This window comes from Eptesicus fuscus, chromosome 6 (genome assembly GCF_027574615.1).
Source record: "Eptesicus fuscus isolate TK198812 chromosome 6, DD_ASM_mEF_20220401, whole genome shotgun sequence".
NCBI classification, from domain to species: domain Eukaryota; kingdom Metazoa; phylum Chordata; class Mammalia; order Chiroptera; family Vespertilionidae; genus Eptesicus; species Eptesicus fuscus.
The window spans coordinates 94,764,338-94,791,202 of NC_072478.1; the positions used below are offsets into that span (position 1 = coordinate 94,764,338).

A 26,865-nucleotide genomic window follows, 5' to 3' on the forward strand; every position below is an offset into this window, starting at 1 on the left:
CCGGCGGGCTCGATACAGCCCACAGATCACAGACAGCAGCAGGCCAAAGGCCGCGGCGCAGGCTTCTCCTGGGCCGCCTGAAATGCGATGCCTATCCTGCCCTCCGCTGACAGGGATGTCTTGCACGCCCCACGTCTCCTCCCAAGACCAAAGGGAGCTGCATGTTGCTGGGGACTCTGAGGCAGCCAACAGAGTGGACTCAGCCAGGCTGGCTCCTCTGTGCAACAGGGGAAATCCAGCTGGCTCAAGGCAGAGAAGACCACAAACCAGGAGGCTGTGAACCCAACACAGCTAAAGGGACGATAAACAGCAGCAGGTGGAAGGTGCCAGGGTGGAAAACAAGACGCAATTTTGAAAAGTCTGCAGCTTCCGGAGCTGGGTGCCCGTGCCCATGGGGGTTCATGGCAGGCTGCCGGGAGCAGGCAGAGCCACAGGAGAAACCAGGTGCCATCTTCTTATGGCAACAGCAGGACCCAAGGGTGGGGGATGGTGCCCATATAATAAAACAGGACAATAACGTATTGTGGTGGGAACTGTCACATCGGATTGAATTTTAAGGAGAAAATACTAGGTGTCAAAGGAGTGTTATGACGGCTGCATTTTGCTCCTCTGTCAGTCACCTGTATCTACATTAAGGGCAACCTGGAGAAGTGTGGAAGCCCGGCTTTAAAGAAACCCTCGTTCCATTATTTCATTTACCCCATAAATATATACTACTATGTTTCTGAGGTCTTACTATGTCTCAGGCTCCTTTCCCTCCCCGAAACTCACTGTTTAATAATGAAGTGGGTGTTAATTAAAAGTACATGGCTCGGTCCCCGGACCGGTAGCTCAGTTGGTTTAAGCATCGTCCCATACAACAACAGGTTGTGGGTTCGATCCCCCCATTGGAGCACATATGGAAGGCAACAGATTGATGCTTCTTTCTCACATTGATGTTTCTCTCTCTCTCTCTCTCTCCCTCCCTTCCTTTCTCTCTTAAATCAATAAAAATCACATATCCTCGGGTGAGGATAAAAAATGAAATAATAAAAGATCAAGATGCTAAAATCCTTATCATTGAGCCTGGGACATTACAGATGCTAAAGAAAATGTTGGTGATTATTTCTATTAGCTCCCATTCAGCTGGGATAAGCAGGGAAGACGCGCACAGGCCATGGAGACGTACAAAGATCTGGGAGCACCCAGGCTCTCGGAGGAGGAAGAGGAGGAGGAGGAGGAGTCGGCAGCCCAGGGGAAGAAGCGGTTTCCACATACTTGCGAGCAGGAGGCAGGAGACGGCCACGGCGTACAGCTGCTTGGAGGTGGTGATGTTATAGCGGTCCAGGAAGTGGTCCAGCAGGTAGACGGCCAGGTGCCGGGCTGCGGGGCAGAGCTGGCAGTGGCTGCTCAGCAGCGTCAAGATGTCCACAAAGAACCGCCGGCTCTTCAGGAGCGGGGAGTGGGCTCGGAAGGCAGGCAGCTTCAGTTCCTGGAACGGACAGGGCAGAAGGGTGGTCAGGGCCGCCTCCCGAGAGCCTCGGATGTCCCAGAAAGGTGAGAGTGCAAGCCTGCCTTCTGGCTGGTTAAAGAGCACCCATTCCCTCCATACCCTGTTCGTGTTCCTTCGAGGCCCAGGATGGCAGCCCCTTTGTTCTAGGAACTCTGGACCGAACCCCATCTACCCTCACCAAACATAGGCTCAGAAAGTGTCAGGGACCTTCCTGATGACAGTCTAGTGAAGGAGGCAGCTGGCTCCATTCCCAGGGAAAGGATAACTCCTGGAGATACACAGGCCACAACAGAATGTAGGAGACCCACATCCAAATTCGGGTTCTGCTGCTCAACCAAGCTGTGCCCCCGGTCACCTGTCTTCACCCTTGTTTCCTCCTCAGCAGCTGAGGTTGAAATGAAACATGCATATAAAGCACCCAGCACATAGGAACCTCTCAGGATCCACGGCTTGATTCCCTCTGTGGCTGTGATTGTGAGAGACAATTTTTAAAAAATTCAACATACAGCCCTAGCCGGTTTGGCTCAGTGGATAGAGCGTGGGCCTGTGGACTGAAGGGTCCTGAGTTCGATTCCAGTTAAGGACACATGCCCGGGTTTCGGGCTCAATCCCCAGTGGGGGTCTGTGCAGGAGGCAGCCGATCAGTGATTCTCTTTCATCACTGATGTTTCTCTCTCTCTTCTTCTCTGAAATCAAAATATATATATATGAAAAATTCAACATACAACAGTTGTTAAAATAATAGTACAAAGAACTCCCAAATACTCACGTACGAAAAGCCCTAAGCTGTAGACTTTAAAAGGGTACATTTCATGGTATGCAAATGCTATCTCAGTAAAGCTGCTATGAAAACATAAGATGGACGGACCATCACCCACTCGCAAGGAGTTTATGGCCCAGTAGGAGAGATGGTGAGCAACTAAGACAATGACAGAATTTCAAGCTGATCCACACGAGGAAGGAAAGCTCTGGCCACGGTGAGAACTCCCATCTTCTCTGAGGACTGGGAGGTCTACCCTGGGAAAGTGAGGCTGGAGTTGAGATGCATGCTGGGATCTCTTCTCTCCTGGCTGTGCCCCCCAGAGAGCCTGAGGCCAGGGCACAGCTCTCTCGGGAGCCCAGAACTTTGCCATGGAAAGTGCTCAGAGCCTGAATTAATTGGCTCCTCGCCTTATGTTTACATAGGAAGAACCTGAGTTTGAAATAGTCCTGTAACAGCACTCCCCCGCCTCCCGCCGGCTCTATTTAACTAGCAACAGATCCGAGACTGGAAGTCTTTCAGTGGATCCTTCTTTTTTTCAACCTTTTATTTATTTATTCATTTCTCTTATAAGCATGGAGAGAAGCTTTTATCCCAGCTTCATTTCTTATCGATATACGATTTCCAAGCATTTTCTCCCATTCTGTGGGTTGACTTCTTTGGGTATTCTTCATCTTCATTATTTGATGAATTTATTCAGTAACCATGGGACTTCAAACTCCCATCACCCCAGTGTGACTGAAACATGGTGAGGTGCCCAATAACTAAAACGAGGAAGTGAAAGGAGGGAGGGGGCGGAGAAGGGAGGGAAGATGACGGACTGCCGTGCAGTGGTGAGTACACGGGGCCCGGGGCGCACAGAGGAAGGTGTGGTGGTCTGCAGAGAGCAGGTGGTCAGTGGGGACTTCAAGGAAAAGAGATCTATCTATCCAGCCAAGTTTCGGAAGGACATCTAGGACTTGACCTGTTGAGGATGCAGGAAGGAAAGAATGCTCAGCAGGACAAGCAGCACCTGCAAAGCCACACAGGTGTCCCATCTGGGAATCTAGAGCGCTTGGAACCACCAGACAGGTGGGGTATCCCTGGACAAAGCAGGCTGGGAAGGTGGCAGGGTCCCAGCTTGCGTGCCCGGCTAAGCTATCTGTCCTGTCCTGAAGGTAAGAGGGAGCCACCGAAGGGTTTAGAGCAGGGCGTCCACAGGGGCAGAGTGGCCATGCACGATCTCTCGGTCAGCCTCCTCCTGGGTCACGGCCAGACAGCTAGTAGTAGCAGCAGCCAGTGTGGGGCTGCAGCTCCCCGCAACAGCAGTCCGCCTCCGCACCCCATGAGCTTGCAGGCTACTGGTGTATTTCCTCTAAGGCCTAAGGCTTTAAGGCTCCTGACAAGAAGCAACCACAATCACAGATTCCTGGGTTCTGTCCCAGCAGCTACTGGAAATCAGCCAAGTGAACTTCGGCCTGGCTGCACTGCCCACATCGAGGCAGTCCAAAGCCCCAAAACATCAGTCAGATATGCAACATCCTGACTCCCCTCCCTGCTCAACTCAGCCAAGCTGAACTGCTTCTGGATTTTCCTTTGTGCCAACTGGACCGGGAGAACCGAGCTCAAAGCAACACACGGTCGGTCTTCCCTCTGTACGCTTCCCTGGGAAAAGGCTTGAGCAGATTCTCACAGGAAGCCTCTGGTGCATAGAAGCAAAAGCTATGGACCTCTAGAAGGGGCAGCAATGCATGTCAAGAAGGAGTGAGCAGGTAGGGCTTCCTGGAAAAGGCTAGTCTCAGGGGTGAGCAGGGTTCTGAGAGCCAGACAGCTGCCTGTGATGCTCTTCATCCCCATTTCTGCTCCTCCCTCAGATGCTGGTTTAATTGCCCTTCCTAAGAGAGGCTTTTCGACCCCTCCTCATTCCCAATTAGGCCCCTTTGTTCTCTCTCTTCGCACGCTGTTCTCCAATGTCAAATATTTACTTAACGTTTCTCTCCCTGCTTCACTCTAGCCCTGGAGAGCAGGGGCCATGCCCATGTTGCCTACATCACTTGCCCAGTGCCCAGGATGTGCCTGGCACAGAGGCAGGTGCTCAAAATAATGGTGAAATGTTGTCACAGGGGAAAAAGAATAACCATGAAGAGGCATAAAGGAGATGTAAATGCGTATTACTAAGTGAGAGAAGCCAATCTGAAACGGTTACATACTCTAGGATCCCAGTTATAGGACATTCTAGAAAGGAGGCAGACAGCGAAAAGATCAGTGGTCTGAAGCTGGGCGAGAGGGAGGTATGAACAGGCAGGGCACAGAGGATTTTTAGGGAGTGAAACTTCTCTGAATGATGCTATAATGATGGATACATGTCAATCAACATTTGTCCAGACCCACAGAATGCACACGGCCAAGAGTGAGCCCTAACATAAAAACTTGGAGGGACAATGATGTGTCAATGTAGGTTCATCGATTGTAACAAAGGTACCTCTCCGGCGGGGGATGCTGATAATGGGGGAGGCTCTGCAGGTGTGGGGGGAGGGGGTATATGGAAAATCTCTGTACCTTCTGCTCAATACTGCTGTGAACCTAAAACTGCTTAAGAAACAAAGTCTACTAAAAAAAAATGAATACAGGGGCATCCCTTCCTGAACCAAATACACTCCTCCCCCAACGTATGGGGGGGTGGGGTGGGGAGGGTGCAGCTTGGCAGAGATAGTCGAGACAGGCAGCTCCGTGGTGGAATCTCAACTCCGCTATTTACTAGCCTGGGCATGTGCATTCCGAAGCCCAGTGTCTTCATCTGGAAAACGGGGGTCAAGCTGCCATAAATGTGAAGTATTTGGAAGCACTCGGCAAGCATTTGCTGCCTTTCCTTCAAGCTGCAAGCTGGGCAATCAGACCTCAGGTAAGTTGAGTTTTCTGCCTCTGTCAGGCTCTCGGAGGAACCTGCCTCGTTTGGTGGAACGACCCTTTCTCCCTGAGGGTGTACAGCTGGGCCTGGGGACCTCCGCAGGCAAGGAACCCTGCCTATGCCCTCCGCAGAGCTCCCAAGCCGAAGGGATTAGGAGCTGCGAGCCTCGGCTTCTTCCCGGCACTCAGAGGAGGGCGATTCTTTGGCAAACCAACAGCCATGTGGGACGCCAGCATGCTGGTCCTGTTTTGTTCGAGAGTCCAGCTGGTTCCTTCCCTAACCCAATTAGGGGGGAAGGCATTCATTACAAGGGCTTTGCTCTAAGCAGCCGCCTTGCCCTCAAAGCACTCTTGACCTGAGTCAGCTTGATGGCCACAGCAGCCGGGCGGGCGCACGAAGCAGCCCCTTCTGCTGAGCAGCCTGGATTCCAGAAACAAAAGAGCAGCCTGCTCGGCGGGCGGGTGGGCGGGAGGCCTGGAAAGCTCTCCGGGATCAGGCAGGCACTTGGCAGGCACTCAGCAGCCAGCGGGCGGCGGGAAGGGGGCAGGAACCAGCCAGGCAGGGTGACCTTCCTCTCAGCAGGGCCAGGGTCAGCTTCAGTGTGTGGCCAGCATAAGGCTGCGGGGAGGGCACAGATCAAGAGGGGTGGAGGGGTCGGGGGGTGGGCAGAGGCTTCCTGACTCCCTCCCAGGCGGCTGGCCTTTATCACCTGAGTCACCCTGGAGAGCATGCACTCCCAGGTGAGCAGATGACCAGGTGGGGCCCAGGGACAGGTGGCCCTGATGGGGTTCAGGGGTGGGAGTGGCTGGGGGGAGATTCATCTTTTGTGACATCAGTAGTTTATTTCATTTTTTAAACATAATAACAGGGTAGAAAAATTATTAGATACACACTGGAATGTTCGCATTGGTTATCTCAGAGCGCTGGGACCTCGTGTGATTTTTTACTCTCATGCTTTTCAGCACTGTCTGGATTTTTTAAAGAAGTATTCACTGCATAACCACTTTATTATTTCAACGACTGTGTTTCCAGTTTGAAAGGAAAAACGGAGAGAGAGGGACTAGATATGCACGCACCGCATTAAGGCCAAACTCAAAATGTATCCGAGATTCCCTTCAACCCCACATCATCCCTTCCACAAGGTTAACCCTGTAACGGTAACCACCCCACTGCACTAAACATCTACCCATCCGTCATCCTCACAAGACTGAAAGGCCCCGAAGTACGGCAGTCTTTTTACTAATCATAAATTATGTGTTCCGCTGGCAGATTTTTCAAAAGTAGCAAATAACAAACATCACGTATACTCCCTCACGCAGAGAGAAGTGCTGTTACACTGTATGTGGATTCTTCGGATGCTTCTCTGGGCAAACAAGCCGGGTTCGCAATCTACAAGGGGTGGACACAGGGGAACGTTTCCATGGCTGCCTAGCGTTTCACTGTGCGGCTGTGCCCCCGTTTTGGACATCTGGGCCGTCTCTCTTCCTCTGGGTCTCTGTTCAGGCCGCTCATCAGCACCCATATGGCCCCATAGCCAGAATTTCTGTTGACCGAAGTGTCTGCCTGTTATTAACTGTTCTCCCCACTCCCCCCAGAATGTGACCTCCACTTCGCTCTCCTGGTCCTGGCTGTACCCCCGGAACCAGCACAGTTAGGGCTACTGAATATCTGTTGAATGGAGTGTTTTGCGTGGTGAACACAGGTGTGACCCGAGTAAACACCAACAGGGGGGAATCCTCCCTCGGCCTGCGGCCCGCTATGCCCTCTCCCCCCCAGGTGTCCCTTACCTCGCCCTGCAGCCTTCCCCGGGGTAACCCACAGGGTGGGGGAAACTGGCCCCCTGAAAGGGAAACCCTGGCATTCCCGAGACCAGAGGAGCTGTTCTGGGGGAAAGGAAGGTGGTGGGAGTCAAGACAGGCTCGGGTCCTTCCGAAACCACTCTTCTTGCCCTGGCCAGCTGCTCAGTGGTTAGAGCACCAGCCTGTGAACTGAAGGGTCACAGATGGGATTCCTGGTCAAGGGCATGTACCTCGGTTGCAGGTTCAATCCCTGGCCCCTGATGGGGCATGTGCAGGAGGCAACCAATCGATGTGTCTCGCGTCAATGTTTCTCTCTCTCTCTCCCCCTTTCCCTCCCTTTTACTCTCTCTAAAAATCAATGGAATAAATATCCTCAGGTGAAGATTAAAAAACAAAAATAAAAATAAACCGCTCTTCTTGCTGCCCAAGATCTCTCCCTGGAGGTCCAGAGCAGAAAGAGGATGGTCTGAGAGGAGCAGCACTCTGAGAAAAGCCAAGGACGGGTGAATCACGACCCACATGAAACCCCAAAGCCAGCTACAGACAGAGGGGGAGGGGCTGCTCCTAATCTTAGGTTAAATAAAACTAATAATCATAATAAGCGATTCCAAACACTCATGAAGACCAGAGGGGACGTACAAGGGGTTTGGGATGCTGAATTCCAGGGGAAAGAGAAAGCTTTGTCTGTGCCTTGGGGTGGCATGCGCCTCAGTCTACCCAACAGCATCAGAGGATTCCTAAGGAGGAAGCAGGTCAGTGTTTACAGAGAATTGGGAGCTTCCAAAATCATGTGCCCTGACCGGGAATTGAACTGTGACCTTCTGGTTCATAGGTCGACACTCAACTACTGGGCCACACCAGCCAGGCTGGACCCTGTGCTCTTAACACTACGTTTTGGGGTCTCCACAGTTTAGGCTTGGTTTTTCCTTCCAAAAATAATGCTACATTGAACCAATTACAAAATATCTGATCACTATAGCAATTTTATAAAATACAGATGAGTACAAAGAACATTAAAATCACCAGCAAACCACCAGCAGGAGATAACTTCGAGTATGAACATGTGTCGGTATCTGCCCTTCCAGTCTTGTATCTCTGCTCACCCCCCCCCCCACCCCATTTCTCCCTCTCATGGGACTATAACCCCTGACAGTTGTGACCTAATTTAGGCCCTCCACCCCAACACCTACCCTCTTGAGATGGGCCCAGGCAGTGGTAGCACTAGGACCCAGGAAACTGAGGCACAGAAGTGCAACAGCCAAGGTCACATTGCAAGTTGGTGGCAAATCCTGACCTTGGACATCAGAGGAGCTGGCCAGGCCTGGGGTGTGACAACCATCCCATAAACGGCGCAAGGTGCACAGCAGAGCCGAGCTGCTCTCCCACCCCAGCCACAGAAAGAAAGCCACCCTGCCCTCCTCCTCGGCGCATCCCGCCACGGCCATGCTCATCCTCACTGCTGCCCACCGCGGCCTCCCAAGGGAGGCTGGGCCTCCAGGCACCAGGCCAGTTGCTTGGGAAACAGCTCCAGGGTTGAGTCTGCCTGAGAACAAAGAGTAACAAGACATGAAGCAACACCACAGGTAACCAAGGTGACCAACAGGAAGTGGAGACTTGCAAATTGAAAGGGACAAAGAAAGGGGATGGGGAAGGTTGGTTCCTCAGAGGCCACAGGAGTACACACCTCAGACCTGGGAGGCCCTGCAAGGCCGGAGGATCACCTCCCCACCCCTTCCCCTCGGTGCCCATTGCTTCATAAACCCAGGGAACATTTTCAGTAAAGAATCAACATCTCTGGGAACACTATTTCAACATGAAGTGAAAAATGCCAGTGACATCCCCTCCTGCTGACATCCGGCCTGTAGCTTCTTTTATGCAGAGAGAGAGAGAAAAAGGTCACCCCAAGCCACCAACCACATCTCTCTCACCAGCCCCCTGAACTCAGCAAAGGGCAGGGGGCTGGCTCCAGACACACCTCATTCCCAGGAGCCAGAGCCACTGCCAGGCATTCGACTGTGCCCAAGGACATGTCTGCCCACCCCATCGGGGGTCCCCCTCCCACCCATGCCACTGTGCCCCCACAATGCCTCCATGGACAACACACAGCCTTTTTGCAACCCTCCTCACCCAAGTTCATCACTTCAGCAATGTCTTAATATGACCACATCCGCACAGCTTCTCTGCTGGGTCTGCCCCTCATTCTCTCACGCCCCCTTTCACCTCCCCGTTATCTAGGGCAGGGGTCACCCTTCCATGCTGGTTCCCTTGGATCTTTCCTCCTTTCCTTCCGGGTCATCCTTCCTAAATTGTGGCTTCAAAAGCTGTTTATTCCACACCTTTGACTCCCATCCCCAATTTCCAGATTCCCTCTGATGTTGCCTCCTGGGCACCTTGATGCTCACATGCACCCCAAACAGGTGAGTACAGTAACCACCACCACCATCCACTAATCGCTCCAGCTGGGATTCTGTTCCCCTGTGGATCCAGGGTCCAGGGTTTCTGTAACTGTAGTCAGTTGACCTCAGGCACTGGAGTCTCCTGGGAATTTATGGAAAAATGGAAGCTTCCCCTTACCCCCGTATTGAATTGGACAGTGCCCCTCCTCCCAAAAAAACTCAGAATATCACCTCATTTAGAAATAGGATCATCACAGATACAATCAAGTTAAAATGAGGTCCTAAACCAATGACTGATGTCCCTATAAAAAGGGAAAACAGACACAGACATTCAGAGGAAAGACGAGGCAAAGACAGACACAGGGAGAAGGCCATGTGAAGATGGAAGCAGAGAAAAGGAGTGATGCAGCTACAAGCCAAGGATTGCCAGCAACCACCAGATGCTAGAAGAGGCCTTTGAAGGGAGCATGGCCCTGATTTTGAACTTCTAGCCTCCAGAACTGTGACAGAATAAACTTTGGTTGTTTTAAGCCATCCAGTGAGAGGCAGTCTGAGGCATCTCCTTCCCTCCCTATTTCCTGATTAACTGAATCGGACTTCCAGGGCTCCTGTCTGTGCTTTATAAGCTTGATGCTTGACTACAAGCTCTGCGAAGGTAGAGAACTTGGTTCTGTTCACCATTTATAGTCATGCATCGCTTGACGACGAGATAGGTTCTGAGAAACGTGCGTCAGGCTCTTCTGTCATTGTGTGAACATCATGGAGTGTACGCACCGAACCTCGGTGGCACAACTGACGGAGAAATGAGCAATTGCCCGAAGGAGCTTTCTAAGAACAAAGCTCACTATGACAAAGGCCCATCATGCTCAGCAACGGAAAAATCACTATGCTCCAACTAGTAAGAAACCTGAAATCTTTCCCTCCTTTTGTTAGCTGGTCCGTTTGACCCTACTTCCTGAAACTCTGCAGTCTCCCTAGTTCCTGCCCTGGCTCAGATGCCATGGCTCTGATTCACTGCCAACACCCAGTCTCCAAGGCCAAGGCCATTTCCCAGTCATCCATCCCTCCCTCCTCACACCCTCCTCAAAGCTCTCCATGGGCTCTGAGGATCAGTGCAGACACCTAGGGAGATCCGTATCCCCAGAGCCAATTCTCCTGATCCGTCTCCCTCTCTTGGCTACTCACCAGACTGCCGCCCGAAGGTGGCTGATGTGTAACCATCAGCGGCTGCCCTGGGCCTTGGTAGGTGAACCTCCTCCACACCTCTCTCTGACCAGCCACTCCTGCTTATCTTTTGTACTCAGCTCACACAGCACCTCCTCTTTGGAGCTTTTCATACTTCCCTAGGCATCTGGATGTCACTGTTGGTACAGTGGTTATGAGCCCGGGTTCAAATCCTGACCTTGCCCTCTATGAGCTGTGTGGCCTTGTATACATTACTTATTTATTTATTTGATGTTCTATAAGCATTTATAAAACATACTAGAGGCCCAGTGCACAAATTCATGCACAAGTGGGGTCCAGCTGGCCCACCCTAATCGGGGCCGATAGGGCTGGTCTGGCGGGGGGAGGGGAGGAGGAGGGACTGTAGGCAATTGGCAGGCCGGCCCCACCCCAATCGGGGTGGGGGGCCATCGGAGGTGGGGCAGGCCTGGGGGAGGGGCTGCTGGTGGGCCAGCCTCGCCCCCTAGTCAAACTCCTGGTCGAACTCCGGTCAAGAGGACAATTTACATATTAGCCTTTTATTATATAGGAGGATGCCAGGGAGCAAGGTCTCAAATGACCCAGACATTAACAGTTTTGCAGCTTCTTTTATGCATGTGAAATTAAGGAGGGGTCATAAAGAAGATTACATGGAGCCCGGCTGGTGTGGCTAAGTGGTTGAGCCGTGACCAATAAACCAGGAAGTCATGGTTCAACTCCTGGTCAGGGCACATGCCTGGGTTGAGGCTTGATCCCCAGTAGGAGGTGTAGAGGAGGCAGCTGATCAATCAATGATTCTTTTTCATCATTGATGTTTCTATCTCTCTCTCCCTCTCCCCTCTCTGATATCAATAAAAAAATATATTAAAAAAAAGATGACATGGAGATGGGAGAAAGCCAGGTGGTAGTGGGGGGTTGGATTACAAGACAGTTAACAGGAGTAAGTGCTCTCTTGAGGTGTGTTAACATAGATAAACAGAAACACAATGGACAGGGCTTGCTTAAGATAAAGATAAACCTCTTACTAAAAAGTAACATGCCTGGAGCATGACTACCCACCATGACCTGCTCAGTTAGTAATTTATGATCAGATCACCCTGTGAGGCTAGTAAATTTAGCAGTCCCATCTGCAGCATGGTGATAATTACAGTGCCTACTAGAGTAGGTTGTCTGAGGACTTCATTAATGGAAGGGAATGTATGTCAAGCAAGCACCCATTAATGTGGACAGTAGTCATTTCTATCATTGAGGCCCCCAGTCCTGGTGGAGGCTCCCATGGGTCTACAGGTTACATATGGGGCTCAGTAAATGGCTGCTGGAGAAAGAGGCTGCCAACTAAGCCACAGAGAGGTCCAAGGAAAGAAACCAGAACTCTGCCTTCTGCAGGCTCACAGCCAGCAATGCCCAAGTTCCTTAGGCTTTCTCCTTCCTGACCAGAATGCTGAACCCCCTCTACCCCCCACACCCCCAAAAAGGGCCTCCTAACACCTGGGAAGATATTGGCAGTGGTTTGACAAAAATTCCCCCAGAAACTACTTCATGCCCCAGCTTAAGAGTAACCACGAGCCCTGACTGGTGTGGCTCAGTTGGTTGGGCACTGTCCTGTGCACCTGGAGGTTGCCAGTTCGATTCCTGGTCAAGGGTATGTGTCCAGGTTGCAAGCTCGATCCCTGGCAGGGGGAATGCAGGAGGCAGCCGACTGATGTTGCACTGTCACACTGATGTTTTTCTCCCTCTCCCTCTCCTTCCTCTCTTTTAAATATCAATAAACTATTAAAAAATAAATAAAAGAGTAACCATGCAAAATGAACCCTGAAGTATTAAGGGATAATGGGGTATGTCTGCCCCATTTCAGGGGAAAAAACACAAAGATAGAAGAAGAGAATGGTAAGGCAAATGTGTTAAAATGTTCACAATTGTGTACTATGCTGGCAGCTCTTCCGTAAGTTTGAAATTACTTCAAAACAGAAAGTTATCACAAAAGGAGAGGCCAACAAGAGATTTCAGCTCAGCGCCAACAGCTTAACACTCCCCACCCTCTCCACCGGCCTTCTCACCTCCTCAGGAGCTGCTCAGAGTGCCGGCCCCACTGAAGGGGAAGTTCATGTTACACCATCACTGACTTCAAGGCTGGTTGCAATTCCTCTGCTTGTTGCAAATCAGACTCTGGACAGCACACTGCAAAGTGTTAAGGCTCCAGCTCTCCCACGTAATAGGGGGACCCCCCTGGCCAAGTCCTGGAGCCCTTGGAGGCCATTTCTCTACCAGAAGGATGGAGTGACTGGCAGCCATACTGCCTATCCCACATGCAAGAACTATTTCGACAGTGAAGTACAGGATGGCTGTAAGGCACAGAGCTCAGATAAGGTGTTCATGATGTGCACATACGGATGCTGCGGGGGGGGAGGAGGGGTTGCTCATCTGCAACAGCTGCTTAGACCTGGGACGATGCAGCCCCTGCCTGCCCCTCACAGGTCTGGGAAGCTGGATCCAAATGAAATAATCGTATTTATAAGTAAATAACTGCGAATTGCGCTGAGTGCTAAAGGAGCAACCCAGCGTGGTCTGGAACATATAAGAAGGGGCCCCACCTTGACCTTGTCTGGGACTTAGGGAAGGCACTTTCGAGGAAGTGATGTCTGAGCTGACAGCTCGAGAACAAGCAGGTTAAAATCCCGCAAGAGCACAGAAGTATATAAACCAAATGTTAATAGTGAACTCAAGTTAAATGATACCTTGAAGAAATAAGACGCCAAATCAAGGATAGGACAAATGACCTGGTTTCTCCAAAAATCATGAAAAACACATTTTTTAAGGGGATGGGAGGCAAGGAGATCATTAGAGTATAAAAGACTTAAGATTAAGTTTTTAAGAATGGAACGCATGGACCTTATCTGGACCATGACTGAACAAACCAACTATAAAAACCGATTTTGAGACAACTGGGGAAAATTAATTACTGTTAGTATCGTTAGGTATAATAATGGCATAGTTGTTACTTCAAAAGAGCCTTTACACAGGCCTGGCTGGTGTGGCTCAGTTGGTTGAACATCAGCCCATGCACTAAAAGGTTCCCAGTTCAATTCCCGGTTAGGGCACATGCCCAGGTTTCGAGCTCGATCCCCAGTAGGAGTGTGTGTGAGAGGCAACCAATCAATGTTTCTCTCTCACATTGATGTTTCTCTCTCCCTCCCTCTCCCTTCCTCTCGCTTTAAAAATCTAGTCTACAGAGACAAAAAGCAGAGCCAGATTGCCTGGGGGCAGGAGCAGGATGGGTGAGAGACGGACAGGGGCACTGAGAATTCTGCAGGTTGATGGCAAGGTCCTCTATTTTGGTTATGGTGATAGTTACAGGAGTACAGACATTTGTCAAAACTCACTGTATACTCTAAACTGCATGCACACTTAAGATCTGTGCATTGGACTGCATATAAATTATACTTCAATTAAAATAATAAGCAGCTCCACCTAAATGTCCAACAAGATAAGTTAATCAGATCATAGTGTATCCATACACTCAAACATTATGCATGATATTGTAGAAGAATAATTACTGACATAGAAAGCTATTTAGTATACACAGCTCAGAACAAATTAAGTTATAATATGCTAAGATGGCATTTTTATAAAATAAAATGTATATGTTTGGATAGAAAATGAGCAAAAAGAAATATATCATTCATTCATTTAATACAAATTTGCTTAGTATCTACTATATACCTTTATTGTTACAATGAACAGAAAAGATTTTTAAAAAATCCCTTCTGGTCATGGAGCTTCTATTTGGTGGTTTCATATAAAATATTTAAATTATTAAAATGTAAACATTAAACAAAGCTAAATGGTAAAAAGTATGTAAATTATACTACAATGTGTATTAGAACACACACATTTGTGTTTCCCTTTTTAAAAAAATTTTTTTAAAATATTTTTATTGATTTCAGAGAGGAAGGGAGAGCGAGAAAAACATAGAAACATCAATGATGACAGAGAATCACTGATCGGCTATCTCCTGCACGCCCCCTACTGGGGATCGAGCCTGCAACCAGGGCATGTGCTCTTGACTAGAATCGAACCCAGGACCCTTCATCAGTCCCCAGGCCAACGCTCTATCCACTGAGCCAAGCCGGCTAGGGCACATTTGTGTTTCTTTATATAGAGAATAACTCCAGAAGGGTTCACAAGAAATTAGGACGATGGGAACTTTCAGGGAGGGAAACTAGGGGGATGGGACAGGGGTGCAAGGAAGCCTATTCACAATGTACAGAGCTTGATTTTTTTTTTTTACCAGGTTCTTGAATTATGTATTCTAAACAGACACAATAGTTTATAATGTTCCGCCAATGTCTGACAATTAGGAATTGTGTGGAGAAGAATGATATGGAAACGGGTGCGTGGTATACCACAAAATAAACAAAGTGTTCTGAGCAAGATACTTTTCAGTGTTACTAAAAAAAAAATCCAAAATAAAAATATACTGTGATGAACACCAACCAGAAAGGATATATGCGCCCCTATGTTCATAGCAGCACAATTCACCATAGCTAAGATTTAGAAACAGCCTAAGTGCCTATCAGCAGATAAATGGATTAAAAAACTATGGTACATCTACACAATGGAGTACTATGCTGCTGTAAAAAAGAAGGAACTCTTACCATTTGCAACAGCATGGATGGACCTGGAGAGCATTATGCTAAGCGAAATAAGCCAGTCTGAGAAAGATAGAGATCACATGACCTCACTCATTTGTGGAATATAATGAACAACATAAACTGATGAACAAAAACAGATCCAGAGACATAGAAGCATTGAACAGACTGTCAAACCTCAGAGGGAAGAGGGGGGGGGAGGAGGGTGTTAGAGAGCAACCAAAGGACTTGTATGCATGCACATAAGCATAACCAATGGACACAGATACCAGGGGGGTGAGGGCATGTGCTGGGGGTGGGTGGGGGGGAGCAGCCAGGGAGGATCAATGGGGGAAAAGGGAGACATATGTAATACTTTAACTAATAAAGAATTTAAATTTTAAAAAAAGTATTGTGATGATACACACACACACACACACACACACACACACACACACACACAAGAACCTATACCAAAAATGCCAGCAGAGATTACTTCCAAGTGGGGGAAGTTTACGCTCTTCTGTTTGCGGGTATTCACTTTTACAGTTTCCTGAACAAACAAGCAAGAAAACACACGTGTGTGTGTGTGTGTGTTTTAATAAAAGGAGAAACAAAAAGAGAGAAAAGAGCAGAACCACAGTGTTGCCTCCTTCTGCCAGGTGCTCACACACACTGGAGAATGGCTGGCTGCACTCCCCTCACCCAAGGGGCTGTGTGGTTTAGGAAGACAAAGCGCAAGTCAAGGGCAAGGGCACTGTGCCAGCTCAAAGCCTCTAATGTCCTGCCCTTACTTAGAGAGACAGGCTGCCCCAGCCAACCAGAGCGCCCGCCAAGCCCCTTCTCCACGTGACAACCCAGAGGCCCCCGAGGTAGATGAGTGCTCCCACACCCCCTTTCTCCTGGGACAGCTGGGAGGCAGGTGGGGCAGGGACCACTGTCCCGGGTTGCAGATGAAAGTAAGGCTCCAAGATCACTTGCTTCTTCTACAGACAAGATGCACTGAGACCAAGTCGTGGCTGAGCGTCGTGTGCAGACTGAGCGTTTTCATTTTCGAAGATGAAGAACTCAACAGAGGACGCCAAGTTCTGATTCAGTTCTGTCCTCAGAGGTGAAGCATGGGAGTCTGGGAGTCTCCAAGCTACACACCACCTTGAATCATATCTCTTCCAGTCTCCCAACACCATTTCTCACCAATCTTCCACCCTGTTTGTACCCACCTCCAGGGACAGTCCACACCACCTCAGCAAGTTGGACAGCAAGAAACGCCTCTTTATACCAACAGCCCCGTCTTCACCTCCAGGAAGGACCTGGAGGGCCAGTTGCTTCAGGCCACGTGAGCACCACAAGCATAAGGCAGCCCTGTCAGTAGGTGAGGGTTTGTCAAAGCCAGCATTTGGGTTTGAAAAGCCTGGATGGCACATTCCTGGAACTAAGCTGGCCAGACGCATGCCATCTCCAGTGTCTGGAATACTTTCTTATGGGTAGAGCTGGGTGTATCTCATGATTTGGAAAGAACTGCTCCCTGGGGGTGCAGAAATCCAAAAGGAGGGAAAGGGAATAGAAAAATCAATCCAGGATGACCTAGGCCAATCCTCGAGCGTGGACCTCGGTTGCCACTTTCTATAAAGAGACAGATGTTCAGCCTTGCAAGGAGGAAATTCAAGGAATTTAAAGGGAAGAGTGAGAAGAAAAAAATTAAAAAAAAAATAATGTTGGGCCGAGACCGGTTTGGCTCAGTGGATAGAGCGTCGGCCTGTGGACTCAAGGGTCCCGGGTTCGATTCCGGTCAAGGGCATGTACCTTGGTTGCGGGCACATCCCCAGTGGGGGGTGTGCAGGAGGCAGCTGATCGATGTTTCTCTCTCATCGATGTTTCTAGCTCTCTATCCCTCTCTCTTCCTCTCTGTAAAAAAATAAATAAATAAAAAGATTAAACTTAAAAAAAAAAAAATAATGTTGGGAGAAATAAAAGGATGTGCAAGCTTTAGAGGTCACTAGAAAATAATGTGGGCAAGGGGTGGAGCTGGAATGAGATTCTATCACATCTAGTTGTCAAGAGTTCAGGCAAGCCCTAGCCAGTTTGGCTCAGAGGTTAGAGCGTCAGCCTGTGGATTGAAGGGTCTCAGGTTTGATTCTGGTCAAGGGCACATATGTTGGTTGCAGGCTGGATCCCCGGCCCCGGTTGGGGTGAGTGTGGGAGGCAACCAATGGATGTTTCTCTCTCACATCGATGTTTCTATCTTTTCACTCTCTCTGAAAATCATCAATGGAAAAATAATCCTCAGGTGAGGAATGCAGACTGGTGCAGCCACTGTGGAGAACAGTATGGAGTTTCCTCAAAAAACTAAAAATGGAACTCCCATTTGACCCAGTGATCCACTTCTAGGAATATATCCTAAGAAACTAGAAACAGCAATCAGAAAGGATATATGCATCCCTGTGTTCATAGCAGCACAATTCACCATAGCTAAGATTTGGAAACAGCCTAAGTGCCCATCAGCAGATGAGTGGATTAAAAAACTGTGGTACATCTACACAATGGAATATTACGCTGCGGTAAAAAAGGAGTTCTTACCATTTGCAACAGCATGGATGGAACTGGAGAGCATTATGCTAAGTGAAATAAGCCAGTCAGAGAAAGATAAATATCACATGATCTCCCTCATTTGTGGAATATAATGAAAAACATAAACTGATGAACAAAAATAGATCCAGAGACAGAGAAACATTGATCAGACCATTAAACCTCAGAGGGAAGGTAGGGGAGGTTAGGGGGAAAGGGGGAGAGATCAACCAAAGGACTTGTATGCATGCATAGAAGCCTAACAAATGGACACAGACAACAGGGGGATGAGGGCATGAGTGGGGGGATGCGGGGGGTAATGGGGGAATAAGGACACATATGTAACACCTTAATCAATAAAGAAATTTTTAAAAAGAGAGAGAGAGAGAGAGAGAGAGTTCAGGCAACAGAGGGAGGCCCCAAGGTGACAAGTCAGAACACCCCACCATGTTCACCACCAGGACAGGCAACAGTAAAGGCCAAATCACTTTAAGGTGAGATGCATGACACACAGGTGCGGCACCGGGACCCACCAGGACCAATAAGTAAAGCTGTGCAATCAGCCCCTCCCAGTGCCCAGAGCTTTAGCTTCTCAGGATGGTTTTTTTTTAGAACCCAGCTCTAGTAGAACCATTGTAATAAACTGAAACACAGACCCTACAGTCACATATGGCAGCTCGGGTTCCCTGCCTTGTATCTCTATTCTCTGCTAAAATGGACGTTCTTTTAAATAAATTTGTGTTCAAACTCACACCCTCTGAGTCTTGACGTTTCTGACCTATAAATCGGGGTCAATTCCAGCACTGAGGAGTAAGCGAGATAATACATATTCCGGTGCTTGGCACCCTTCCTGAAACATAGTAAATGCTCAATAAACAGTAGCCACTCACATTATCATCACTAAACGCTGTTTTTCGTTGGTCGTATTTTGGAAGGTCTTTGTATAAATTCAGTCGCAAATCAGTAAAAATGTCATTCATCGGTCCTCTGGTTCAAGAAATGTGGTCTCACACAGCTAAAGTTCTTGAGGTGTGCAAGGAAGCACACTTCAGGAATACGAAAAGCGCATTTGGCTCTGCAGAGCTCACATCTGGGCAAGGTGAGAAGACCCCAAGGTCTTCCGTGGCTCCAATCCTGGGAGAAGGCAAACACCCAATGGAGGAGGAGAAGCCCGTGGCCCCGGAAGATAAAACCATCAGGTCACGCCACGTAGGGCTTGTCACATGACTTTGGGTGGGTATGATTCCCCCGCTCCCCCAAGAATCCGCAAATCTCCATATTCAGAAAGTCTCCCACATACTCAAGAAGACTTAAATCACAGCGTGAGGGTCCTGGAACATTTTCCTTTGCTTCCTAACTTAACTACTTCTTACTAATCAGAGATTCAGAATGATGCCCAATGGACGTAAGTCAAAAGGAGAGAAGACCAAGTTCTATTTGCAGATCATTAGGAGATAAAATCTGAAGAGAAAAATGGAACCCTCTGGCAGAAGTCTGGGAGTGATGATCTGGGCCCAACCAGTAGTTCTTGTCCTAAGATCCCTACGATGGACTTTGGTCAATGCCAGTGAACCTGCTCTTGTGGGGGAATTCCATTTCTAACCCCTCCCCCATTCCATTCCCCCACTCTCCCCCACCCCGAATTGTCCGAGAGGAGAAGATGCAAGCCTGTAGGAAGCTGGAGCCAGCCCCCACCTGGTCTTGTGCCTGGCACCACAGCCAGCATCATAGCCACTCACACAAACTAGCCAGCCAGTCCAGGGTGTCTCCTGGCACATGCCAAAGACCTGGCCAGGATCCCTGGGAAGCATTCCTGCACATCCATTCGACATGCCCCAGGAGAGTCCATCTGAGCCTGGTCCTGCCCTTCTGTGCTCTCCCAATACTGTGCCTGCAGCAGGTGAGGCGGTGGACACCCCTCAGCCCCTCTCCGCACGGGACACTGGTCTGGGCACGCCGAGACACCAGACACACCTCATGCCTGCAAGGAGCACCAGACACACCTCATGCCTGAGTGGGTAGGAAAAGTTACTACGTAGGGTGACAAGGACCGTGAGAGAAACAGCCCGAGTTTGGGGACCAAGAACCATGGTGGAGGGGAAAGAGGCTTGAAGGACAAAGAAGGTGGCCCTCAACCCGTTGTTGGATTCAAGACCCTATTAATTTTGAACATTTGTGGAAGCATCTTTCAGGGACAAAAAAAAAAAAAAAAAAAAAAAGTGGCTCTTGGTTTAAATCTGAATATTCATGAGGGCATATACCAGGCGTCCTCAAACTAAGGCCCGCGGGGTGTTTTTGCCGTTTTGTTTTTTTTTTTTTTTTTTTAATATATTTTATTGACTTTTTACAGAGAAAGGGAGAGGGATAGAGAGTAGAAACATCAATGAGAGAGAAACATCGACAGCTGCCTCCTGCACAACCCCCACCGGGGATGTGCCCGCAACCAATGTATATGCCCTTGACCGGATCGAACCTGGGACCTTTCAGTCCGCAGACCGACGCTCATCCACTGAGCCAAACCGGTTTCGGCCATAGTTTCTTTTAAACTATAGTCCGGCCCTCCAACAGTCTGAGGGACAGTGAACTGGCCCCCTGTTTAAAAAGTTTGAGGACCCCTGGCATATACCTTCTTACTGAAAAAATCATCACCAACAGCCTCACTGTCACGACCAGCCTGGTGATGATCTGCTCCTCCCCCAGGTTAAGTGCACAAGTTCAAGGGCACGGGTGTGGCAGGCAAGAAAACTGACTCCCCTGGACTGGCTGGCGGTCCCAGCCCCTGCAGAAAGGTCAGAGGGGGCATAGTTAAAGGAGGGGGACCTACATATGTTCCAGCAGAAGCACTAGGGCCAGGAAGGATGATGAAAGAAGTTGAAGGCTGAGTGTGGGATACAGGCAGACTGAGAGGGAGGGCGGAGAGAGACTTCTCCAGAGGGAAATGGTGCAAAAAGGGTCCATTCTCTCCTTTACCAGCCAGGATGCCTTATCTGGGCTGGTGAGAGACCTCGCTGATGGGGCCTGGCTCCTGGGTCCCAGACCTCAGCAGATGTGTAACTTTCAGCCCAACTGCTGACTCTCCCAGCCTCAATCACATGCCAAACCAATGGGCCAATGGAATAACAATGTCTTTCTTGTAAGGGCTGCCTGCCACAACTGTGAACCCCTTGGAGGGTGGTCACAGACCCCAAGCCTGACCCCGACCCTGCACCACGAGGAAGGAGCCGTGGCCTCACATGCGGCAATCGTAAATGGAAAGGCACGGCGCCTGCCATGTCCCCGCCATGTGTCACACACAGTTGTCAGGTCCTCTCACTTTCTCCTAACAGCCTGTAAAACATTTTCTCCAGTTTACAGATGAGGAAATTAAGGGAGAGCCATTCTTCTCATCATTCCACACCAATCGGGGAGGCTCTGTTCTGGGCACTGAGGCCTGGCACCGAACACGGCACGGGCAGGCCTATTCTTGTGCAGCATATATTCTGGGGGGAAAGATAATAAACAGAAAAATAATCCCTGGTGCTGATAAATACAATAAAGAAAATAAAACAGGATGATCTGATAGACTGACAAAGAGGGACGGAATTAGAGGGAAGTAGACCCCAAGTACGGGGGAACAGCCAGTGCAAAGGCCCTGAGACACGAATGTGCTTGACTTACTCAAGGGAGAGAAAAGGGGTCAGCGTGGGAGGGGGTGGGAGGCAAGGTAAGGGAGCAGAACCAAATTCCTCTGGGAAACATAAAAGGCCAGCCCTCATTCCTTAGGAAAGGTAAGGCTAATGTGGATCCTGGGTTCCCCCTAGTCTTCGCTTTTCTCTCCATTAAGCCAGTGTTTCTCGAGAAGCATCTTCTTTGAACAGGGAGAAGAAATGAAGGAGAAAAACAGTCAATATACTGGGGAGGTAAGACATTATAAGCAAAGGAACCCAGGATTTACCCCACAGAACCAGCTTCAAGTCACAGGGGGCCCTGACCATCAACCCCAAGTTGGTTTTCTATTTCTAACCTGTAAAACCTGAACAAGCCCGCCCTTCCCTCAAGATAGTGAACTCATCCGGCGCTATGGCATGGGTGAGGCACCATTAGTGAGACCTGCCCGCCTTGCTCCTTCGAGTGGCTGGAAGAGAGATAAGAACACACTCACTCACATACAAAAGACAGGATTCTCAGGTAACTGAGCTGGTTGAGTTTTTATACTGTTCTTAGAAATCCTTCCTGCTTGGAAAGGGGCAGATGAGGTCAAAGTCATTCCTCCCACTCTATGAGCAACCACCTGAGCCCAATTTCCAGGGCAGCCCTCACTAATCCGTGTAGCCACCACCTCTAGAAAAGGACCATTACTGCCTGCTCTACCACCCCACTGCCCCTGCTTTTTAACTGAACCACCAAGACCGGACTGCTTCTCCAGATGCCCAGAATATGCTACACCTTGACCATTCTACTCCAGGGACAAGCCCAAGGGAAGCAAAGGAAAGTTACAGCCTGGACGAGCAACACAAGGCAGAGATGGACTTAGTAGGTCCAGAAAGGAAGAAAAAATAAATTGGCTGAAAGACAGCTACTTCCAAATGAGGAAAAATCCCTGAAGAGCTGGTGACTTTTTAAGCAGAATCCCATGGACACCAGGTGCAAAGGCACTGGACGTGGGGCCTGTCTGTGTGGGGAGCCAGGGGCTCCACTGAGAAGACCTCTCCCTCCCTATACTGGGGTGAATAGTGTCCCCCAAATTCATGCCTACGTGGAACCTCAGAATGTGACCTTATTTGGAAACAAGGGTCTTTTCAGATGTACAGTAATTCGTTAAATTAAGACCAAGTCATGCTGGATTAAAATAGACCCTATCCCAATGACTGGTGTCCTTCTAAGAAGAGAAAACAGACATACAGATAGAATGCCATGTGGCAACAGAGTCAGACGCTGCAGTGATAGGTCTACAAAGGAACGCTGAGGACTAGAATGGCCTGGCCATTGGACTTCTAGCTTCCAGAACTGTGAGAGGACACATTCCTGTTGTTTTAAGTCCTCTCGCCTGTGCTACTTTGTCATGCAGCCCTAGGAAACCATCCGCTCTATTTCACACCTGTTCCCCACACCCCCGGTCCCCATCTCATCCCAGATCCCAGGGGTGGCCGGCAAGACACACACACAGGCCATGCCTCCAGCCTACCTGGACTTTCCACCTCCGCAGAGCACCTCTGCCTTGGAGGTGAGGGGAGGACGGGGATCACATTTCACCTGCCCCCACCTGCCACCAGAGGCAAACTGGCCGGGGAGTTTTTGTTTTCTCCTCACATCCTCTTAGATTCATAGCCACGCACTGAGATCAGGAGGTCTTAAAGCTTATTCAGTCCTTCTTTATACTGAATCACTTCTTTTACTTAACTTTCTATTTTTTAGTAAATGCCTTTAACTCTTTGATTGTTGACAGTATTATTGTTGTCCCCCATTTTCCCACCCTTTGCCCTCCTCCACCCAGCAGCCTCTGCAAGAGCTGCTACATCGCGACAGCAAACGGGAAGTCAGCATCATTTGTCCTATGCAAGACTTGCTAGATACATGTTTTTAAATTGCACAGTAAAATATCTTTAAGCCTATTCATTCATTCATTCATTCATTCATTCACCTTTTAAAATAATCTCGGGTGGCAATACTATGGGAATATCACCTTATAGAGTGCAGTCACTGTCTCGGTTTTTAGCTGGCTGGGAGCTCTGGGTGGCGAAATCAGAAAAACCAACTTACCAGTAGCCTCTCCAACCCAGACTCTCCGGGAGAAGGCTCAGGGTCGGAGCAAAGAAAGGCTCCCGGAGTTCCTAGTTCGCCCTCGGGGTAACCTCAGTAAACAGAGTCCGGAGCGAAAGGGACTTTAAATCCCCAGCCGGAGAGCGACGAGGGACTGACCTTCTCGCGCAGGGTGCAGTGGACGTCCGCGGCGACGCGCCCTTCCCACCACGGCTCATCCATCACCGCGTCTTCAGCGCCGCGATCCGAGGCTACTGGGCTCCCAGGGCGCACCCTGCGTGGACACGGGCTACCTCAGACGCCGCAGCCACGCTCCCCCGCTTCGTCCCACCCCGGGCATCCCTTACCCTCGCTGCCCCCAGCCGGGGGACCCCTCCTGCCCACCCCGGCGGAGCTGGCGGGCGCCTCCAGTCCCGGGAAGGTTGCGGCGTCCCTTCCCCTCTGTTCGTAGGAGCTGGCGGGGGGGAGACCTGGAGCTGTGCAACAACTTGAGAATTTTCATCTTCCCTTTTGCAAAAGTTGCACAGCAAGTTGCCCACTTCGCTAGCTCAGCCGAGGCCGGGTCTCCGGCAGCGGCCACCAGCTCGCAGCTCCCAACTCCTCCCCCGCCGCCCAGCCTTTGTCCTGCTCCCACATCCTGCCCTCGAGCCGGGGCGAAAAACTCACGCATCCCTCTCCGGGCGTGGGGTGTTGCGGGCACCGAGCCCCTCCCAGGGCCGAGGCGGAGGGCCCCCGGTGGCCCGCACGCGGCTGAGCCCTCGCGCCCCGCGCTCCACGCTCTCGACCGCCGCCTCCGCAGCCCGGCTCGCCCCCGCCGCCGCGCCCCTGCGTGCGCTCCGGTCCCGCCGCGGCTCTCAGCCTCCGGCCGCCGGGGGCCTCCCTCTCTCGCTGGGGGAATTGGGGGCCGGACCTCGCGCATGCGCTGCCAGCCCCCGCGCCCCGCGGGGCGGGGGGCTGGGAATTGGAGTCTTTCTTTCGCCAGCGCTGGCTCCGCTTCCTGCCCGCCCTCCTCCCCCGCCCGGTGGAAAGCTTGCCCTCACCTTGGCGGAGACTCCCGGGGGCCTCCTGGGCACCCCGCGGGGCTGCGTGGGGAGCGCAGGGACCGCGGCGCCACCTGCGCGCACCACGCGTGAAACGCGCGGGCAGAAAGTTCTGGCTCCCGCGTGCGCTTCTCTAGCAAACCGTGCGTCGGTTCCACCTGTTCCTTTTACCTTTCTTTCTTTCTCTTTCTTTCTTTCTTTCTTTCTTTCTTTCTTTCTTCTTTCTTTCTTTCTTTCTTTCTTTCTTTCTTTCTTTCTTTCTTTCTTTCTTTCTTTCTTTCTTTCTTTCTTTCTTTCTTTCTTTCTTTCTTTCTTTCTGTCTGTCTTTCTGTCTTTCTGTCTTTCCTCTCCCTCCTCCCCTCCCTCCCTCCCTCCTCCCTCTTCCCCTCCTTCCTTCCTTCCTTCCTTCGTTCCTTCCTTCCTTCCTTCCTTCCTTCCTCTTTTTCTCTTTCTTTCTCCCTTCCTTCCTTCCTTCCTCTCTCTCTTTTTCTCTTTCTTTCTTCCTTTCTTCCTTCCTTCCTTTCTTTCTTTCTTTCTTTCTTTCTTTCTCTTTCTTTCTTTCTTTCTTTCTTTCTTTCTTTCTTTCTTTCTTTCTTTCTTTCTTCTTTCTTTCTGTCTTCCTGTCTTTCCTCTCCCTCCTCCCCTCCCTCTCTCCCTCTTCCCCTCCCTCCCTCCCTCCTTCCTCCCTCCCTCCCTCTTTCCTTCCTTCCTTCCTTCTCTCTCTCTCTTTCCCTCTTTCTCTCTTTCTCCATCCTCTCTTTTCTATTTCCTTCTCTCCCTCCCTCCTTCCTTTTCTTGTTGACTTTTTTGGGGGCGGGGAGTCCTGTCCTGAGATGGGGAGGTAGATTTCCAAACGGACAGTTGGGAAAGCCCAAGAAAGGCCACTCGGTTACCCACGAGTCCCTAGTTCTAAAAGAGTCTCCGTGAATCAACTAGCATTCATTGTGCTCCTGCAGAGTGCACATCCACCCGGTACACTGAAGGAAAACCGGCCTTCGGGAGGGTCCGGTGGGTGGAAGGCACTGTCTTTTTAACCTGGTTGTTTTAGAAAAAGCGCTCCTTTGAATCGGGACCTCTGATGGCACAGCCTTGGCGCCCTCAGGCTGACTGTTTTTCGTGATACTCTTGGAGATTCCCAGACCTGTTTCAAATCCACCTACCAGCTGGGTGATTCTTGCCAAGTTCCTCACTGTTCTCTCAGCCTGGGAACCCTCCTGTGTAAAATGCTGGAGATAGCCATCACTAAATAGGACAATTCGCGTAAAGGGATCATCGCCGTTCGAAGTATAGAACGAACCCTCAGGTAATAGCTGCTACTAAAGAGCCTTTAGTTTCTGACTGGTTTCCTGCAAGCAGATACCCACCTGGAAAAAAATTTAGAGTCACCTTTGGTAAGCTTCAATGGGAGCTTAAGCAGCAGTTTTAATGTAAAAAGAAAAATTAGGGACTCTCATAAAAGTGTAAAATACCCAGGAATAAACCTCCTATAAAGTGCAGACTCTTCATGAAGAAATTATAAAAGTTGAAATCTAAGAAAGGCTTGAAGAAATAGAAGGTAAAAATACCAACTTCACCCAAATTAACTCTTTCTTTTTTTTTATTTTTTTTATTTTTTTAAATTTCTTTATTGATTAAGGTGTCACATATTTGTCCTCATCCCCCCATTCCCATCCCACCCCTCTCCCCACGCATGCCCCAATCCCCTGTTGAACTTAACCGTTGGATAGGCTTATATGCATGCATACAGGTCCTTTGGTTGAACTCTCCCCCTCCGCCCACCCTCCCCCTACCCTCCCCTATCCTCCCTCTGAGGCCCGATAGTCCGATCGATGCCTCCTTGCTTCTGGTTCTGTTCTTGTTCCTCAGTCTATGTTGTTCATCATTTCCCCTAGATGAGCGAGATCATATGTCACTAGATATATACTAATAAGAACTGAATGTGAGACGAGCAATAATAGTTATGCTGACAGGCAAATGAATCAATCTGTAGCGAGCTTCCCCCTGGACCAAGAGTTCTTTTGAGACCCAATTTCAATGTCCAGTAGTTCCTTATGTGTACATGTCAGCACTGACCCCTCAGCTCTGGATGGTGGACAAATGGTGGTAATGGAGGTCCGACTCCCACTGGTTTGGTCTCGGCCGAACCCAGGGGCACGGCGTCACCCGGACTAAGGGGCACGTGGCCTTACCCATACCCAAGGGGCGCGTGGTCTCACCCGGGCCTGGGACCCAGCCTCACCCGGATGGATCCAGGGGCGCACGGCCTCACCCGGACCCAGGATCTGGCTTCACCCGTACCCAGGGACACTTGGCCTCTCCCAGACCCAGGGGCACGTGGCCTCACCCGGGCCTAGGT

At 50.0% G+C, this 26,865-nt stretch overlaps 1 protein-coding gene across 2 annotated transcripts in view; it reads right to left on the reverse strand.

The window, feature by feature from the left end:
* The window catches only part of CCNJL (cyclin J like), a 44,505-nt gene extending 19,830 nt beyond the window's left edge, over nt 1–24,675 (reverse strand). Inside the window, exons 1-3 of one of the 2 annotated variants that reach the window (XM_054718119.1) lie at nt 24,510–24,675; nt 23,629–23,743; nt 1,258–1,471 (exon numbers count right to left, since the gene is read on the reverse strand). In XM_054718119.1, the coding sequence (XP_054574094.1) occupies nt 1,258–1,471; nt 23,629–23,691 (277 nt within the window). In that variant the 5' untranslated portion in view covers nt 23,692–23,743; nt 24,510–24,675. Of the gene's footprint in view, nt 1–1,257; nt 1,472–23,628; nt 23,744–24,135; nt 24,309–24,509 lie in introns of those variants that run through there. The other variant, XM_008147656.3, reaches the window with a different exon arrangement.
* Nucleotides 24,676–26,865: the final 2,190 nt, after the last annotated feature.